We start from the raw sequence: 21350 nt of genomic DNA on the forward strand, positions 1-21350 counted from the left end.
GCCTTTAAATAATACCCAAAAGCAATATCTTGCTGTTGCAGCTGGTTCATTCTGGATTTAACCACTGACTATTTCCAGTTCAACAACCAATTATACCACATTACTTTGCCCCCTTGTTGTAACCCTTCTTATCTCAATATTCTTCCCGGCCAATTATCGCAAAACAAAGACATCAGGTGGAACTGTGGGAGGAGTTAGATTGCAGGGTGCAGGTTAAATAAAAGTTTGCCAAGTTTAATACAAGTTCTGATTCACAGAAGTGCCCTATTTTATGCAGGCCAAGAAAATATTCTAAATTTCAAATTGCAGTTTCTGAAAACAAGACCACCACCTTGATCAAGAGACATTTCAAAAATGAATTTAGGAAGAGCAGTGAAGATATACTTGTATTACATTCAAGATGTTGAATCTACATATGCTAAATTTATGCAAACAGAAATGTGTGTTTTTATTTGAGGGCAGTTTTTCTGAAATTTTCTGAAACATGTACAAAATAAAATCAAATATATACAAAGGTTCCTTTTATGGATTAACCATCGCATATACGCACATGACATCAAGCATGTGCTTAGGACCTTGTGTAATATAATATGTGTTAGACGGCTAGCAGTACGCTTTTTGTAAAAGGAAATCTGAAAAAAAAAGGGTGCCAAATGAAGTAAAAAATCCTCCACAATGATAATGAAACCTAGGGATGTGTTGTGTTACCAGGTTTAGGTTAGCTACAGATCTCAATTATAGGCCTTTAGCTGGTAAGGGGTGCTATTTCAACATTTTTGCAAAAATACGGGAAACAGTGCATATTTTTTGATAATTTTTTTTCCACAAAATTTGCAAACATTTTGCAGACTTCATTTACTTTTTATGCTCTAGAAAGGCAGTAGACACCTGTAGAATAAGGAATGTGTGGTGGCCCTGTTCCTACCTGAGGAGTATTCTTACCTGGTATGTTTATTAGCTATGGGTCTGACACTGTATGCATTGTGGTTTAAAGTATAAATATGTGGCCACTTACTCCACCTACAAATACACAACCCCTAATGCACCACATGGGCATTAACATCAGACAGTTTCAACCAATATGTACGATGGCTGCCACCTTGTTCGGCTGTCAAGTAGCAACCTTATTGGCCTTTTGATGGTCCAATGTCCACACTAGCACTAATGCACAACTACTAATGGATGACGACCACTTGAGCATTAACATCAGATAGTTTCAGCCAAAATTTATATTGGCTGCCACCATGATTGGCCATCAAGTAACCATCTTATTTGGCCTTTTGATGGTCCAATGTCCACACTAGCATGTATTTAGTGTCGGTGGTAGTTTGACCGACAGTAGCAACTACACTACAGAGAAGAATGGCCTACTCTTACTCTGATGGACATGTGCATTCTGTGTATGAGTATTATAGACTGCGCCAAACATAGCTTTGATATATAATCAGCCAATCACATTATCCGTCTCTTGATATGATTGAATCAACCAGTCCGAACCCCACTTCCATATTTACGATGTGTACTCGCACCCCGGACAAGAGTGTCGTTTTTCTCGGTCAGCTGGTGGAAGTGGTCCTTGTTTGGCTATTCTATGTCACGTAGGCAGTTGCGGTCCATCGATGCACCGACTAACATTCGGTTTATTTTCCCCACCGACACCGCCGGTGGTTCAAAATTCTATGCACCGCATGCACCGAGAATTTCAATGGTGCATAAACACCAAAAATGTACCGTTGTTTTTTCATTTTATCGATGTTTTGCGCTATTTTCAGACAAGTACTTACTTCATAATTAGATCAAAAGTCACGCTAATGTGTGGAGAGTTTATAAAATCAATACACTAAAGTCGCAAACCATTCAACAATCCATGGCTTAACCCAATGCACGCCGCAATCGATAAACATCCAATGCATGGTTTATTTACCCATACACACGCACGCCGTGGGCCGTGATGAACAGTGCCAATTCGACTTCCTGTGAACGACCTGACCGCAGTGTGAAGGCTAAAAACATGTGTTCAACTGGTCGGAACCAGTTCCCGGTGGTTCCTGGTGAGTGTTTAGAGCATCCTATTATGCATGTTATGTACAGATCTAACAAAATAACAAAGTTCGATATCAGCTAAAAGTTGAATAATCATTTTTTCTTTTGATCGGTAGATTGGGTAAAATTAATTTCTGCCGACGGGTTGAGGAATTAAAAATGTTAAGAAATATATTAAAATGCTTGCGCCTGTTATTTACGTTTTATTTATTCAAGTTGCAATATCGAATTAATAAACATTATTTTATACGCCTATTTACTATTTATTTTTATTATTTCAAATCAGAAAATAATAACTACATGTGCTTCCTTTTTGCATTAATATATGTAGTAGATGCAATAAAATTTCTTAAGTCTATTGACACGCTTATTTATTTATTTTTAAACTATTTAGTAAGGTTACTTGTTACTTTTTTTTTTTTCAATGTTAAAGCTTATACTTTTTACTGGCCTAGATGTTTTATATTATTACTATTATTAGGCCTATTATTATTTTTATAATTTTACTTTATTAGACCTATCTTTATTGAGTTTATTCTTTAACTTTTAATATAACGACAATTACAAATACGATTGCCGATATGCATGATTTATATGATTTTACTGGTAATTTTAGGATAAAAACGGTTTTTGTGCCCAGTTATGTTCAATGTAAGCAGATAAAATAAATATATTCGTAATTGTCACATTGAGACGCATTCGGTAGATAATTAAACTTATTTTTATACATCTTCATATGTTAATTAAGAACAAAAAACTAGACCCAAACTAGCACAAAATTATTGGAAATGCACATTTTGTGGACACTTGTCTCGATTGCTCATAGTGCAAACAACCAATAAGCGTAGGGCCTTTAACGGACCAATCAGTTTCCGGAAACTCAAGGGCCTTAATTGTTCTCGTGAATCTTCACCGCGGTATTTAAACCCTTACAGATACACGCTATATATCACTCTTTTGAGCAACTCGTTAATAAGTAGTCAGCATCAGCATCTAAATACGGAATTTATATTTATATATATCGTCAGTCGCATATTGGATTTAATTTTTACTATTCATCTTTGGAATTCAATTGATTCTTGCTTTGGATTTGAACGCTTTACCGCTTTATCATCTTGTCATCATGCCTAGCCTCGTGTGGACTTACTTCAAGAAAAATGCTGATGGCTTGTCTGCACAGTGCCAGTTGTGTGGAAATAGTATTAAAAACAAGGGCAGCAACACTTCCAATTTGCTAGGACATCTAAGAAATCGCTATGCACCTCAGCACTCGCTAATCTCCTCAAGAAGAAGCCCGCGTATTCTGCACCCGATTCATCATCATCATCATCATCATCTAGGCCTGCGGGGTCTCAGCAAGCAACATTGGCAGCCGCGATTGAGCGGCGGTAGGAAATTGACGCCCGTGAAAAACGTTATGAAGAGATAACCGACGCCGCTTTTTTTTATCTTGCGAAGATGGACAGGCCTTCAATTCGGTGCAGAGACCTGGATTTAAGCACTTGATGCGTGTTATGGATCCGCGGTACCAACGCCCGGTCAAGTCTACTTTCAGTCGTCGGACGGCAAAGCTATATGACACCACAAGGACATCTGTGCTTGAAGAACTTAGTAACATTGACTTCTTTGCGCCTACCACTGACATGTGGTCAAGTCATGGTATGACGCCATATATTGGGTACACCGTGCATTGGGTTGATGAAGCGTGGAGATTGAGATCGCGAAGCCTTGGAACTAGGTATGTGCCTGAGGATCATACTGCGGCGAACTTATCAGTTTGTATGACTGACCTGCTTGATCATTGGGGACTTGATGTAGATAAGCAGGTGGCAATGACGACAGATAATGGAGCGAACATTGTAAAGGCCTGCAGGGACCTCGACTGAAGGGGGTCACCTGCTTCGACATAATTTGCATCTGGCCATAACAACAACCATCAGCAAGGATGACCGGCTACGTCGCCACGGTGGCTATTTGCTCTAAGGCGACCGCAGCATTCAGCATGAGTTTTAAGCGTAAACGTGAATTGGAGAAGGTGCAACTCCGCCAGCAAGAAGAACTTGACGCACAAGAGGCAACTCCTCGAGCACCAGTTAAACTGGCTGTGGTAAGTTTGTTTTTTGTATCTCTTTAACAATATCATAATTGTGTTTTTTACTGTTTCAGATGAAAGATGGTTGCCTATCTTGACATTTTGACCATCTTGAATAATTTGAAGGCATTGTTGCCTTGTGCAGCTGAATTGACGTCGAGCCATTATGTTAATACACGATCATTAATGTTCAACATGTTTAACGATAAACTCCGATACTTAAGTAGACCGCTTATTCTTTTGATCCTTCCGACTGTCATTTACATAATTATGCAATGCCGTAACATAATGAAAATAAACCTTTTGTAATGTCATGACCCATGTAAAATGTTGAAAATTTTGATTTATATAATATACTGAAAGATAACAAGATATTCATTTTTTTTTTTTATTTACAAATTGCCATATCTTATTTCGTTCTTGTTTTTCCATTACAGGCTTGTCCTACAAGATGGGGATCGATGGCCCGCATGATAGATCGCTTTCTGAAGGCCAGTCAGTCGGTGACTACTGTGCTGCAAGGCAACCGCGACACTGCCCATTTGGTACCGAAGTGGCAAGACATTGATGTGTTGGAAGCGTTGAAAAAGTAAATTATTCCACTCGCCTCGTTTACTGACATTCTGTCAGGTGACTCAGATATTACCATTTCGGCGTTGAAGGGCGTTCTACATAGACTAGCAAAATTTGAATTACACCCTGCTACCACCGATGAACAGCTTACCATAGACATAAAGCAAGAGATTCTGACTAAACTTCAAGCCAGGTTCGTCAAGCGATTTAAGAGAAAGAGTTGCTGATCAACACAACAAGTTTTTTGGACCCTCGATACAAGGTGAGGGTTGTTTCTTTTAATAAAAACATTTGAATTTAACTCTTAATATCTCTTTCTTTCCAGTTATGTGATGGACTGCCTGGTGCATATAAATCTTTAAAGAAAAAGCTTAGGCTTTTATTTTTGAGGAGAAAATGGATTAATGCATATGCATGAGCAGCTTGTAACTATTATTGACTGTTAAATTTTTAAGTTGTTATGATGAATATGAATAAACGAAAGGATTCGTTAAGATAACGTTAAATAACCAGTTTCTTTCCTTTTCTTTCTTTCTTTATTATTAATTTCAGACTGACTTTCTGACCCAGGGGGACGAGCTAGCTCACGTAAAAGCAGGCCTTTTGGATCAAGCTCACGAGTTGAACTTCGACGACGATGAAGAGGAGGAGATTGCCGACGTGCGTGAACCACCAAAGAAGGCGATGAAGACCTTGGCGGAGCTCACAGTACTACAGACACCCCAAACACCCGCATTCTGCCGGTGCATCTCCAAGGATCGCCACAAAAAGAACTTGACATGTACACGAAATTCCCAAACGCAACAGCCAAAAAAGATCCACTGGACTGGTGGCGCGTGAACTGCAAAAACCTTCACCTGCTCAGCCAGTTCGCGAAGAAATACCTTTGCATCCAAGCCAGCAGTTCGGCATCTGAGCGCCTCTTCAGCAAGGCGGGCAAGTCATTACACCGCAACGCGTACAGATGAAGCCAGAGAAAGCGGACATGTGCGCTTTTCACGCGATAACCTGTAGACCATGTAGACAAATCGCAAGAACTTGGAACTTTGTTAATTATTTGGATTATATTTATGCATTTGAACTGCATGTTGTGGACTCATAGGCCCTATATATTTCTTCAAGATTGGGACTATAATATTAATGAATAATGATTTGATTTGAACTGCTTCGAGTGGACTCATATATTTAATTTTGTTGAAAATGTAAATGAATTGGATTATGTAAAGAATAATGATTGCATTTTACTTTAATGATTGGATAACTTCAAAGCGACTTTAATCTTTTATGAGATAATTATTACCATTCAATTCTTGGTCGATAATGCACTTCAGTATAATAATAGATTATGCAACTGTGAATAACTTGTGGATTTACTGTCGGAAGCTCATTAAGCATGACAATGGAATTGTGAACGCATTATGGAAATGGAATATATCAATAATGCATTTATATATAATTATTACTCGCCTTAATTATTTTACTTTGTATTTATAGGCCGCCCAAGCTCATTATGAATATGTAGGCCTATGTCACATGGGATATGACAATGGGACTATGAATATATCAATATGTATTATTTACTCTTAATTGTGTTACTCAGTGTTTGTAGGTCACCCACGCTTTTTTTTTTAAAGCGACAAGAAATGAAGAAAATTATAAGTTTGAATATTTTATTTGATGATTATGAAATATGGTTGTTTCTTTAATTGATTTATTAAACATTTGTTAATGCGCTTTTATTGAACTCATTTTTCCTTTGGTATGTTGAAGATTTGTATATTGAAGGCTGTAAATAGTTTTTACAACATTTTATTGTTTAAGTTTGTAACTCTGTAAATTGTTTGTACATTTTATTTAACTCATTTTCGTTTAATATTTTGAAGAGAAAGACTGTAAATAGTTTGTACATTTTACATTCATGATTCAGATATAATGCCGGCCAGCTTGTAAAATATAACCATGGAAGAAAGAGATAAGTAAACAACCAAACACATGTGCGCCGCTTTTGTGATTTTCAATTTCCATTTCTATTTATATCTCACCACCACACGTATGCTATAAAATCCCCAGGTATGTACATACACCATAATACATACACGCCGCCTACCGGTCGCCAATAAACTCGCCATGTGCTTTTTAATTTATGCATCTGTAATACTGCCCATGCGCACTACGATCAGAAATCCAGGTGGCACGCCTCTCCGTCATCGCCATGTGCTTGTTAATTTATGCAAAGGATAGGAAAATCACAGGCGTGGAATTTCAGATCATATTGCGCTTGGACAGTTATTTTATTAACCCAGTGACAGTTATTTATAGAATGTATATGAATGAATATCGCTCTTGGCAGCTGGGGGGGTTAAATTTCAGGAGGTGTGGGTGGGGCAAAATCAACAAATTTTGATCAAAATTGGCGCAAAAAGTTTTAATGTTCGTTATTTTGGGTTTTCACTGGGGGCCAAGAATTCTGATGGATGGGTGGGGGGATTGAGTCGCTGGCGGTAATGTATTTTTCATACATCATCATATTAAACGCGTGTCAGTTGACATTTCAGAAAATGCGTGTTTTTTAGTGAATTTTGCTTAATTATGATCTAGTAAAAAAGTGTAAATTTTCGTAATTTTGGGTTCAAAGTTTTACTGGGAGCCAAGAATTCTGATGGGGGGGGGGGTCCCTGGCAGTAATTTTTTTTTCATACATCATCATAAACGCATGTAGCAGTATCAGTTGACATTTCAGAAAATTCGTGTTTTTTAGTGAATTTTGCTTATAAATTATTCCGTACGAAAAAGGGAAATGATGCATGATATGATGACATGTATTTTGATATTATTTTGTGCTTAAATTGATAATAATTAAATATAATTGATTCTGAAAAACAGTTTTCATTCCAACTTATTTTTTGCTTGGTGTTATCTTTTATATTTGCTTATATTTCATTGATTTGTAGGCCATAATTGTATTGCTTTTAATTTATTATAAATTGTGTTTGTTTGTTTGATTGAGAAAAAAACGTGCAATAGTTACATAACACCTGTTGTTTGTGTCAATTACTCTGGCCCGACCGCACCTCTTTTCTGGGAAATTAGGAGGATAAACACAGTCCCCATGACAACGAAAGCCGCTGTACGGTTCCTCTGTACCCATAATATTTTGACTGAATGAAAACATGACCTACTTAGTATTCAATTTTATGGTAAAGCTTGTACCAGTAACACAATCAAATTTAATGGGCTGTGCAATAATTATGAGCCCGGGAGGGGGAAATAATTTGGGGGGAAGCAATTTTGGCCAGCCGGGGAGTTTTAATTTTGGCACGCATTCATTGGTGCCTTTTAAATAAAACGCTCTAAAAGGCTTAGGAAAACAGTACGGAAACACTTTGATTAAATTTTCCTGCTCGCTGCATCATGCACTCACAACATATGTCTAGACCAATATAAGGTTTGCAAATTGGGATCCCAAAATTTTGGCATGTGTAAAGTGGGGGCGATTTTTGGCGGGCCGCTCGAAATTTTATCCTCCCCGGGGCCCATCATTATTGCACAGCCCTTATAAACAACGGTAATGGTCATGCGCAACAACCGAATACTGAGCGGTCGCGGGTTTTCCCCAGCAATTTCAGAGTTCACTTGTCACATTCCAATGGTGCGGATCGCTTTCAGGATATTGGCAGGTTTTAAATCGGGAATAAAAAACGAATGATTAGCCTATTGACTAGAATACTTCGTTGACCGTTCAGTGTTTTAATCAGTTGTGGATTTACTGGATTTATGCTTGGATTCTATCTTGCATTTTATGGATATATTATAGGCCTACTTGTAATGCAAGATGTAACAAAATGACGTAGTTTTTTTTTCTAACTCCATGACAACAGAAATGAAAGGTAGGTAAATCATTATTTAATCTGTTCAACATCGACATGTAGGCCCAATTGATAAATTAATAACAAGTATAACAATTCCAAACCACATTCAATCACGCCATGAATGCATGATGATGATGATTTAAGTACACCAGCGCCGCCCGATTACCATTATTTTGCACTTTTATATGAAAATATAATTAACCTTTTCAATGCTAAATCGGGTGTTTATTACGTAAAAATCGGTGAATTCAACGACTTCATGACTCGTTAGTAGCTATTATATTGTTTTGATTCCTCCCAAACGGCATTTATTAATCATTTATTTGATCTGTTAAGCGCATAAAAAAGAAAGAACACGCTAGTTTTCTTTATAAGGCATCATCATGGGAAGTGAAACACCGACTTTTACGGTTGATGCATAGGGAAAAATATGATATTTGTCACTTTTAACACGCTCATATCATAAGGAAATTTCGCCGCTCTCTGCCCACACGCAATTTCGGTGTAGTCGGTTTATTCGGTGTTTTTTTCACGGTGTCGGTTGTCGGTGTTTTTTCATGCACCGCAACAGCCTAATGTCACGTCACTCATGTTCGTTGTTCACTCATGTTCGTTGTTCACTCATGTTCTATTTGTGACCTACCGTTTGTCAATTATTGTTCCTACTATTAGTATTAGATTAACTGGGTACCAGTATCCGCCTAAAACAATGGCCCTCTGGTAGCCCCTGCTTGCCATTTAATGGGTCTTTGACAGCCTAGTGTTAGTACTCACCTGGCATTAGTATCAGCGGTAATTTGTCTAATAGTGGCCCCTTGTTTGCCAATTATTGCTCCCACTAAATCACTGGGTACCAGCATCCTGTATACAATACAAAGAATATCAGAAATTAATTATAAAGAATATCAGAAAACGAAATTGTTACATCATGGTCTTATCACAGAGATTATGAATTACAAATGTTCAAGGGTCATAGAGATAAACATTTTTCATAATTTCCAATGTTTTCCTTTAGATTTTGGAGCAATGTTTCCAGTTAAAAATCCATACACCTCTTATAGAAGACATGCCCAAACAGGGAAAGATTAAGGTCATGTCTTCCACAGGGGGTGTGTGGATTTTAGCTGGAATAGCACAATTCAGAATGGGTGAAGATGTAATTTGTGTTCACTTCATAATCTGCTTAAGATGAAGAAATGCATACAAAACAATTAGCAAAGTTTGCCTAGTGTACTATTCCAAAGATTTGGAAGATTTCATTCAGCAAGTTATTTTAACACCTTTGTTATTCTACTAAACCACATTCCAAATCCCCACAAACCATGGTGACATCAGGTTCATTCACCAGCCTGGCTACCATATGGTCTCAATATTTCCACTTCCGTTCACTTCCATGGGGGCAAGCACATGTATATGGTTTGGCATGCTATCAACTATACTACACAAAAAGTATCCGAACATTTCAAACAAAAGCTATATCTTAAAGACACTCAACCTAAATTACCAAATAAAGTAATCAATAGATGGATAATTTTTTTCGGCGAATTTTTTTGAAACGATCATGCCGTATGAGGTATCAAAATACAATGTACAAAATTCTCCATCTATTGACTAATTCATTTGGTAAATAAGGCTTAGTGTCGTTTAAGATAGTGCTTTTGTTTTAAGTGTCCAGATACTTTTATGCGCAGTATAGCATATATACTACTACTTCCTTAGCAGGTGACACCGTAAGGCATATGAACATTTTTTCCAGGCCCGACCGACCCAGATTTTGCATTTTGGGATAATTTCTTTTTTAAATTTGGCTCAAATCATGTAAAATAACCTATTTATTGATTTATTGCTTTTGTCTGAAAAATAAAATTATCAAATTTATGCCAGATTTTTCAAGCTTTCTGTAATTTTTAGGGTCATTTTAGCCTCCAGAAAGTCGGCCCACCCATAAAACATTATTCGTCACCTGAGCAACTAGCAATTTTCAGTACAAAAAATAATTCTGCAACAACCTGGCTTTTTAGACACGTTTTTTTAAATTTTTCATACATTATTGGATTTGGGGTCCAATTGCTCATCTAGTGGGTGAGGTTTTTGTTTTCAGCCCTGGAAATCAAAAAGGGTGTCCCTTATTATGCATCTTCACTTAATTAAGTCACCACTGTTCACTCAACATTTTCTTAGCTTCCCAATTATGCTCTATTGTTCCATGTCACACCATTATACACCCAGAGTTAGGCCTCACTCATTATTCAACACAGTTCCGCCACTGGCTGACCAATCAAGAGCACAATTACTGGCAGACATATTTCACATCTTCAGGCCAGGCAGTTCACCATGAAAACTAACTTCACACCGAACAGTACTCAATTCTTCTCATAACATACACTCTCAATCGGAGGCTTTTAACTGATGTGTTAATATTACGTTTTATTCCGTACAGTACGTGTGTTGTATTGTTCAAAAAGTAACCAGAATTCGGAACAGTAACTTCAGATCATGCACTGTCCAATTCTTCTCATAAGATTTTGACACCTAGTAATATTTATTTTTGTTTGATTTAGTGCACTGTACTGGTTATGTCTTCTTAAGATTTGATATGATTTATATGTTCAATGATAATTTTGGAAACATCTTTTTTAGAGGGGGGGGCTTTCTCAACTTTTACAAATATCATGTGAAAAAAAAAACCACCCGCCTTCCTCATCAATTCATGCAAATATTCCTGGACGAGAACCAATGAAAATGAAATTAATTATGTGACCAAATGATGGCAAATCATCCTCATTCATAATGTCCAAATTACAACATGGCAGCTTGTATGCATAATTTGGGCTTCTGGGAACGCTTATTTGCTGTATCAGCTTGCAGTGCATCAATAATGGGATATTCCCATTGAAATCATTACACCCTGTGGAAGACATGACCTTAAGGGTAGACGAGGTATTGTTGGTCGAAGCAACCTAAAAATCGATTTTCATTATCTAGATCAATATATTATTGAAAAATAATACCTTGATGTTTTGCAGAAGTTCATTCTGCAAATCTTATACTTTGCAAACTTGCTTAATTTATTGTTGTTAATGAGTTATGTACGTTTTACAAAAGTGTTGTTGTTTCAGCCCTCTTTACAACGTAACTCAAGAACCGCAGCACATATAAAAGTATATCTGTGATATTTTTATTCTTCTACACACTCGCTATGAATTGAGCAATACAGTTTTTGCCAAAGCTCACTACCATTCGTAAGATGCTGTGAACTACCAAATCACAACAGTTTAAAATAATTAATAACCTTAATTTTCTACACGGAGTGTGGATTTCAATTGGGGTTACCTAAATGGGTGTAATGTTTATGCATTTCAACTGGAAAAGCCCAATTAGTAACAACTGGATAATTTAAATTTGGCTTCTCTTATAGACCTTATTTTGTTAGCCTTTGTGATTAGGGGATGCAGCAATATTCGCGAGATAGTTTGCATGCATGGCCGCACCCAAACTGGATTAAAACATATATGTAACTTTAATGAACAAAACAAGAAATAATTAGACTGGTGTGTTTTACTTGTCTTGAAGTGGGTATGTCTTAGGGCTCAACCGATATGGCATTTGTCTACCAATCCAATATCCAATATCTATGTTGTAATATCGGTCGATATCCAATACAATCTGATATCAGTAAAAAGTTTTTGGCGACTTTGGAGAACCACTAGACCTATTCTGAAGTGCTAGGATCATTCAGTTAATTTGAATTTTTTTTTTTTTTTTTTAAACTAATGTTTACCTCTTCATGTATCACATATTATAGATGCATTTGTTTTCCATGCATTTATGCTAACACCCCAACGCCAATCCTCGGGAATTTTATGAGCATCTGAACTTGACGATCTAGAAATAAGATCACCATTCCTCATCATCACCATCATCATACAATTGCCGGAATATGATTATGAGTGCATAAAGGAGGTCGTTGACCGATCCATCCATCCCATCTATGCACAATGCCCTCTGACTAAGAGTCACACGCTTGCTTCATAAGCGCTGCTTGGGAATTGACGTGTACCGTGAATGTGTGTTATTATGTCGTACGATATGATTTGTGCCCGATGTAATGCAGCGAGGTAATATACAGCATAATTTTAAGTTTGAAATGGGTGGGGATATGAAAACATGAAATTTTAATTTCACAGGTTAAGGTAGTTCTGTCTGCTTATAAGTAATATTTCATTGACTGCATATATGTGTGGGGTGTGTGCACACTTGTTTTTGCTCCCCATATGGGCACTTTTTTGTGTTTTTCACACCAAACAGGGACTTCATGACAACCGGGGACGTCCCCAGTTGTAGCCACTTTCACAGCGAAAACCAAACCACCCCATTCTATGCACAAATTGACTTTTACTAATAAAATAAATAAACACAACCCGAGGAATTCTAGGGGGCAAGATTGAAGTCCCTGATTTGGCCGTAAAATGTGTGTGAAAATAATGTGCGAAATGCGAGTTTAGTAGTTTATCAATACTTATCTCGGTTGACATAGTGCTTACAGGGGTAGGGTGGGTGGGTAGAGTTGCATGCACATACTGATTTCATACTTTGTTTTTTCTGAAGGTAATGGAACCCCAATTTCATTCAAAAATTGTATTTATTTGGGGGGGGGGTAAATGGGTCAAACTTGACAGTAACGCTAATTACACTTTCCAAGTTCTTCATAAAATTTAATCAGAATACATCAATCAATTGGACATACAATTGTCTGTTCAATAATATTTCATTTTACATTTTCACTTTTTTTTTCCAGGGACAACCTGTGACCAAATGACCAACAGGCACAAACTTTCCCTTTTCCTCACTTCTTAAATGTCACCTATCTCTTATGCCCAAGGTTTTTCCAAACAAACAAAGCAACATTCACAGGCTAGTCAATACAGTCTCATCACCAATGGCACAATTCCATGACCTACATTTATTATGATATATCTTCATAACAGACCTTGGTGTTTTAGGTATGAGTTTGGATCCAAAATACCCATAAGGTCATGCTTTGAGCATACATAAATATTGGGTTCATGGAACTGTGTCACATGGAACTAGATCTTTGGTCAGTCTCTTCCACAAACTTGATCATTTTTGCTCCTATCAGAATCATAACCATGTTAACTGACCTTGTATAAACTGTGTTATTTTTGTGAGAGTTTTATTTTCAAATGCAACAAGCGAATAAAATGTTTTGTAAAAGTTAAATTTCCGAGAAAAACTTGCACTTTCCAAAAACCGTTAAATGACAAACAATTTTGTAAATGAAAATAATATTAAACTCAAACAAACATTCCCCTTTTCCTGCCCCATTTTCTGTAGGGAGGTACTTTGGAGTGTATTTGTTCAAAATTGTCTCCACAAATATATAATTAAAAATGCAGATTCTTAATTTTTCAAAGTCAAATTAGGTTGCCAGAAATAATTTTCAAATATTGCATGTTTTTGAAATCCAACCCCCGCCCCCTTGGTTTAAAATCAGTGATTCAGAAAATGGTAACAAAAATAAAAATCTCACACAAAAATTCCAGCCTATAGTAATCCTGTATAAGAGACTAATGACAATGGCCACATGGTCAAACCATAGTGTCCTTCATGGACACAGTCAGTGTTTTCTATAAAAGCTTTTTATAATACTTCTTTTCATGTGCTAAAAACTTATATAAGGCCATGCGTCGTGAACTCGCCGACTTTGCGTCACACCTTGATTTTACTGTCACGATGCACCTTTTTTGGTATAAATTGTCATATCTGGAAATCTATACACCCTATGATAGTAAAAGTATACATTTTTGGAAAGCTATTGGTCCAAGGAATCTAAAAATGGAATCAGAATTAGTGTAGGGTATATGTGAAAAGAAATAATGTAAAAAATGCAAGCCCATTTTATATTTTTGATGAATTTTACTTGGGGTACTGGTTTTCATTCATGTGTACCCCTCCATCAATTTTTAATGCAGTTTTGAAAAGTTCAGACCATTACCTTTCTGATGATATAGGGCTTTATGATAGTAAACCAATGTGTATTTCAGAAAATGGCTGGTGAAATTTTATACTGATCAGTCTAGTACATTTTGAAAAATATTTTCTTAGGGTAACACCCTACACTAATTTCAAGTGCATTTTTGGATTCCTTGAGCCAAGAGCTTTTCAAAAATGTATACTTTGGCTATTCTAGGGGGTATACTTTTAAAAATATAGCGATGGTAATTTCTAGCAGTATATTGCGCTTAAAAATTTGGGTTTACTGTGTAGAGAATAGGGACGAATTTGTATGTCATGTGACTTACCTGTGACTACCAGTCCTCTTCTATTCTTTTAAGAAAGTTAAGGTATTTAAATGTTTACATGGACAACTAAGCTATCTTTTGATACCAAATTTATAGTAATAAGGACACATTTGAAGTACATAATGAACAATTTTACAATTGTGTGCACTTAAAATACAAACTACCCATAGAGTTTGTACATGAGTGCACCGCTGCCACATGCACCGCTGCCACCACCACCCCTGACTTGGTCAATTGGATTGGGTGCCATTCTGCCAATGTTAAAGATATCTTAATGAAACTGTCCATAGTTACTAATCAATATCTTAGCCTTCATTTGATACCAAATTTACTGTCATACCTATATTTCTTCCAAAGATACACTCAAAAAACAAAATGATCACAGTGAAAAGTGTGACGCCACCACCCTTTTTGGGTGTTGAGTTCAAAACACATGGCCATAAGCAAATAAAAGAACTAATGCTTCAGGGTCGAATCTGGGAACAAAACATGAAAGGCCTGGTTGGATAGGAGGAAAGCTTTGGTTACTATACAACAGCTGTGAGACCTTCTCAAATGGTGAATTTGGTAATGCTAGATCTACAAATTTTCTTCAGAAAAATCAGGCTCATTTTAATTTTTGTTTTAAAATCATCTGCCGTTTTTTCTTTTATTTCATTTCAAAATTTGTAAATATGCTGTTAAATATTCAATATTAAATATTCAGAAAAGAAAAATAATGACCTAGTTTTTGTTTCAAATTGAAATGCCTACATATCCAGTTTTATTGTTATCAAAATTACTTGCCTACAAAATACACTCAAGGTCAAAGAGCTATTTTTAAAATTTCATTAGCCAAAATTGGCCCAGCACATTCAGACATTTTTGGCTCAAACAATTTGACCAAAAAAAAAGAAGATCATTTTGTCACTTTTTACAGCATGTGACAGTGCCCTTAGGCCAAAAAAATGGTTTGTTTGTCCTCCACAGAGGTCGGAATGTTGTTGTTGTTTTCTTAATCCCCTTCACCAGTGGAAGTTCAGCCATATTGGTCATCAAGGTCTCCCAATGTGACTATGGTTATATATAAAAAATAAATAAAATAGAAAAAAATAGAAAAAAATAAAATGGTGCTGTCTAGAGCAGCCAGTCAAGGATAATCAAACACTTTATTTGCCTCAACTGGCTATGAAATCAAAATTTTGGTTCTTGTTGGAGTTTCAGAGTATGAGGCATTACGTAGAATAAACCCTGGGGTAGATTCATGGGGCTTGCCCTGAGGCTACAATAATTGGGAAAGGACACTAGGGCTAGGTGTAAACTGGAAGAGAGAGATGTGAAATCAACATTTTGGTTATAGTTGCGGTATACTCAAGTATGGGGTGTTACGCATAATTAGCCCTAGGGTAGATTCATGGGGCTCATCCAGGGGCTATAATAGTAACTGGGGCAAGTTGTTAGGACAGAGGGTACTAGGATAACTGGGAGGGGGAGATATGAGAAAGGGTACCCTTACCTGACTGGGAAATCAACATTTTGGTTATTGTTGCGGTTTCCTGAGTATGGGGCATTACGATTGTTGGTAAACCTGCGTGCAGCTCTCCCAAGACTGTTCTTGTAGGCAACCTGCAAAATCAAGTTAGATTTTTTTTAATATCAAGCATATCGAGGCATTAACAGAGAAAGCTAAGTTGTGGCCAGGCACAAGTACCTGGTGAAGCTGGTCGAGGCAGGCAAGTGTAGTCAACAATCGCATCAGGCATATAATTACCCTGATCGGAACTTGAGTACAGATCCATACAAGTTGTAGCAGTTGAGCTGTTTGATGGCTTGTTGCACTCACCGCTCCACCTCCTATTTCTCCCTACCCTCTCCCCTCCCTATCCTCTCCCTCCCACCCTCTTCCCATGTGTACAAGCTTTACCTCGAGTACATAACCATCCAAGTTGTAGCGGTTGAGCTGTTTGATGGCTTGTTGCACTTGCCCCTCCACCTCCCATCCCTCTCCCCTCCTCCCATGTGTACAAGCCTTACCTTGAGGACAGAGCCATCCAAGTTGTAGCGGTTGAGCTGTTTGATGGCTTGTTGTGCTTGTTCAGGTGCTTCGTATGAGGCGTTGGCAGAGTAACCGTCTTTTCCCTCATTTCCTATCAAAATAAATAATGATAAGGTTGGCAAATCTATAGATGATAGTTTCTACATTGATATCATTTTAACCTCATCATCATTGACTGACACCATAATCATTGTGCATTAATCTTCTGTGGTCCGGGTATGCGCTGGCGATCGGCGATCGACATGGCAAGGTCTCCTCCCCTTCTCCGCGGCAGCAACCAATGTTGTCAAGACTGTTGATCGGCCAATCAGCGCAATTGTTTATCGCCTATGTATCCAGTATTTGAGCTCTGGAAGCACCAGGTAGTCCAGGTTCAAATAATCGTTACACGGTAACATTTACCGAATACCCAGGCTACTTACTAGCACATAGTGATGTTGGTGTACATGTTTGGAACTATTTATTTCATTATTCTCATATCAACTGACAATTTAACGACACTGAAGGCCCAACAATGAAAGAGGTTCGTTTAGGGAGAGCTCACATGTAGCATTTCAAATTTGCATTTTAGTATTTTTTTTGTTTAAGGTTTTGGAGTGGTGTTCTTTTTTTGTCATCAGAAAAAGTGGAACAAAAATTGCTTTTCGCACAGCCCTTTCATAAATAACGCTTTAGGGTTCTCCTGAGACTTTAACTTTTAGGGGCACCTTACCATTCCAAATCTTTTTTAAGAAGTAATGAATATAGGTTTTGTTGCTATTGCGCTATTTGATGGCGTAGTGCACATTAGAATACGACTGGTTTACGCTTTCTTTGTTACGAACCACTGATCAAAATGATCACAACACAAAGCCTATAAGGCATATCATAATTCGGAACAGGTGTATGAGCCCAGGCTTGAACCAGTAACCAATGTTCACTAATATGCACAACAGCAAATTACACATTTTAATTTATCCCATTTTCTTTTTTCACTCACCTTTTTCACAGGATGCGACTGTTCCAAACGTGTCGAGTAGTTTCTGAATGTCTGACAGCGAAACATCCAATGGAATGTTATGTACCTGAATGTTAACACGGTTTTTACTGGAAAAGAAACAATTAAAAAAGAAGGTTAAATTGATGATCAACATTGTGTGTAATTGCCAGGTAGAAGCCAGATATCCTATGAAATGCTAGAATAGATAAAGTCAAGAGTTAATTCATCAGCAGCGCCGATGCCAAGATCAGCAGCCTATTTGACATTGTAGTGCGATGTCAAAATCGATCTATGGCAAATACTACAGGTGTTGCGTTTTGAAAATAAGAGCATGCTACAAATCGCACTTCCTGGAAATGTTAAGGTGGGCTGTCAGGTGAGCTATTAAATTGCACTCAGTAAGAAGTTTAGGAATTGAGCTGTGCTATAAATCGCACTCGGACAGGTTATTTAACACACCTTAAAATTCAAAAGTCTGACTTTCTCCCAAACTGGTTTAGCTTTCTGTTGAGCCAAGAAAACTGGGTCACTAAAAAGGAAACAAGTGAAGGAGGAAACAGACAATGTATGTCTCACTACAATGTCAAACATTCTCCTCTATTCGACCCCAATATACTTTTACACTCATAGAATGACCTGGGTACAAACTCCCACACTCCATTATTAAAGGTCAACTTAAAAGTTATGATTGTTGAATGGGGGTTATTGAACTTTGCAATGAGGCATGGTGTTCCTGTTGTCAGCAATACACACACAAGCCCCTATTTCTTCCAGTCTAGACTAGGGACAAGTTGGCAATAAATAACTTTTTTACTTCCCACAATTCCGCTGGTCGCTAGGCGGAAGTGTCATTAGTCCGAAAACCCAATATCTTGGTTATAAACCCTAAACCTTATCCTAACTCTTCTAGAACCTTCACCCTAACCCTTACAACCTACAATAACCTAATCCCAACTCCCAACATGATCCTGACTCTTAACTCTGACCCTATCATGGCAAGTTTTAAGGATTTTACAAATGGAATATTCGAAAATGAGTTGTCCATGAAATTTGTTCTCTGATCGTACAAAAAAATTTTAGATGTTGTTTTAAATAGAAACAAAGACTCACAGAACCTAATGGCATTAAGGAATAACTTTTTAAACGAGAATTAACTTCAAACTCAAGTGAAACAAAATAATTTTGACTTGTCTAAGAGAAATACCTCTGGAATAGCACACTTTGACTCACAAACTTATTGTAATCGTAATTTTAAGAACTAGTTGTCTTTTGTAAGCCAAACCTTTCAGAGAAAAGTGTTAACTCCTTTGCAGAGAAGTTAAGTTGGCAGAACTTGCCATGTAATCTTTCATATAACCACAACATGCATACAATCTTTAACATTTAGTGTACTGTGTAACCAACACGCGATTCTTTTTATAAACTTAAATACAACCGAATGTTAACGCCTAAACAAGCACAATAAATAGGTTCAATAATACATACATTACTACACGCACAAGTACTAAAGTGGTAATTTTAGGGCGTGTAATTTTTTGCGCTTTGTCAAGTACGTCGCTTGTTCTTAAATTTATCATTTTGAATTTTTGTAGACATGTATACCTATGCATAGAACATATTAGAGTTTTTTTATTTTCACGGTGCCTTTGTTGAGCACAAAAATGAACGTTCCGCGAAATTTCCACTTTTACGGTATCCGGTCTTGATAATCGTCAGCAAAATGTTTCTATTCCAAGATGAATACCCCCAGGCACTCATCCTCCACATTGACGCCTTCAAAAGGTTTATTATGAACCACTTCAATGAAGCCCTATATAACGTTTAGACAAAAAGTACCCAAAATTGTGCAACTTTTGTCTCAGTTTGCAAACTAAGTTCATGTAAGGTTTAGTGACCATACTTAAACAATGGTACAGCAATAGGGCTTGAAAGCAATAATGTGCAATTTGCATAAATTTTTTTTTTCACATGAAACGCTTGTTTTTACTATCAGAAAATGCACCCTTTTTCATTTTGAGCCATACAAATGAAGAAAATCATGATGAAATTCAACGCTTACGTTGTCAATGCGTACATGTCCGTCAGTTGTCCCAGGCTAAATGTGTATATGAAAGTCGCAGATTCTGACATCGTATGTATAAATAAGATGCATAACATTTTAGATGCGATGCACAGTATTCATGTACGCATAAATGTCAATGGTTCACAATCACACGATCAATGCCGATTAATATTTCACAGGAATATTTGCCATCATATTATCATATTTCAGTGTGTGTGATGCTTGGTGAATAAACCCGGGTTTATTAAATTTTACTCAAATTAAAGCACTTCAGGCTTAGTCATTCATTGAGTATTATTTATGTGCAAAAAGTAGAAAGTGCAATTCAAGAAAATTTGAGAAATTTTAATGTTAAATGCAACATAGCAAGGCTCCTGCTAGCCTTCAAAAACTCTGTGTCCCACAAAATTTTTGTGCGTCCGTACATGTTAATGTGTTGGGCAACAGGGAATATAATTTTACAAAGCCCCCGATTGCAGGTATTGCATCACATTCGCAGTTTGATGCAAATATTTTACTATTTCCTTTCAGATTCCTGATGAGATTTTAAAGATTTATGTAAATATTATTGAATGCAAACTTGCTGACAATGTACGATAGTTTAGAAAGTTGTATTTTTGCTCTCATGTTTGAGCAAAAGCTTATCACGTCTTGCTGCCGTAAGAATTTTCATTCATTGACTGGTTGACCGGTGACCCGGAAGTGTTGCAAAATGGGAGTGGTTAAATGTGAAAGGTCAATAACTCGTGTGCTGATTGGTCCATTGGTCAATATGCTGCTAAAATATTAATTTATGCACGATGGAGGTTTAGAAATTTTCATGATTTTTATGATGATGAAGTTATGAAATAGAATCATTGCAAACACCAATTTGGTAAGCTTATAATCACTCATTTTTGGGCTGAATCAACTTGCGTCCGACTGGACGCAACAGGTTGATGGAATTTGTTGAACATTGTGAATGCGTCTGGACGCAAGAATTCGCGTCCAGCGGGAGCCCTGCAACATAGAATATTGTTTTACTTCCACGCTTAAATGTTTTCTTGAATTTCTCTATCAGCGTGTTTATACTGAGCACCTCCCATTCCGCGCTTTCACCTTCACCCGCATTTTAATCCTCTCACCTTCATTCACTACTGCGCTGTAAATGCAGGGTAACAATTCACTACCTTTATATTTAGTGAGGAGAGCGGAAGTCCAGAAAATAGATTTTGTGACCTTTCACATTTATCACATGGCAGGTTGTTTAATTTTGCACACACCTTAATTTATTATTATTATTCATTATTTTAAACCACCAGGAAACAGACATCCACTAAAATTGTATCCTAGCCCAGCACACTCTGTACAGGGTTGCCAAAAATATTTCAGCCC

At 37.1% G+C, this 21350-nt stretch overlaps 1 protein-coding gene across 2 annotated transcripts in view; it reads right to left on the bottom strand.

Moving 5' to 3' along the window:
• Positions 1-21350, bottom strand: part of LOC140162438 (insulin-like growth factor 2 mRNA-binding protein 1) — a 60277-nt gene that overhangs the window by 20717 nt on the left and 18210 nt on the right. For both annotated transcript variants that reach the window (XM_072185675.1, XM_072185674.1), the window contains 4 exons: positions 17915-18021; positions 16914-17026; positions 16396-16505; positions 9352-9438 (listed from right to left, as the gene is read on the bottom strand). In XM_072185675.1, coding sequence (XP_072041776.1) covers positions 9352-9438; positions 16396-16505; positions 16914-17026; positions 17915-18021 — 417 coding nt within the window. The remainder of the gene's footprint in view (positions 1-9351; positions 9439-16395; positions 16506-16913; positions 17027-17914; positions 18022-21350) is intronic.

The sequence above is a fragment of the Amphiura filiformis genome, chromosome 10 (assembly GCF_039555335.1).
Source record: "Amphiura filiformis chromosome 10, Afil_fr2py, whole genome shotgun sequence".
Classification (NCBI taxonomy): Eukaryota; Metazoa; Echinodermata; class Ophiuroidea; order Amphilepidida; family Amphiuridae; genus Amphiura; species Amphiura filiformis.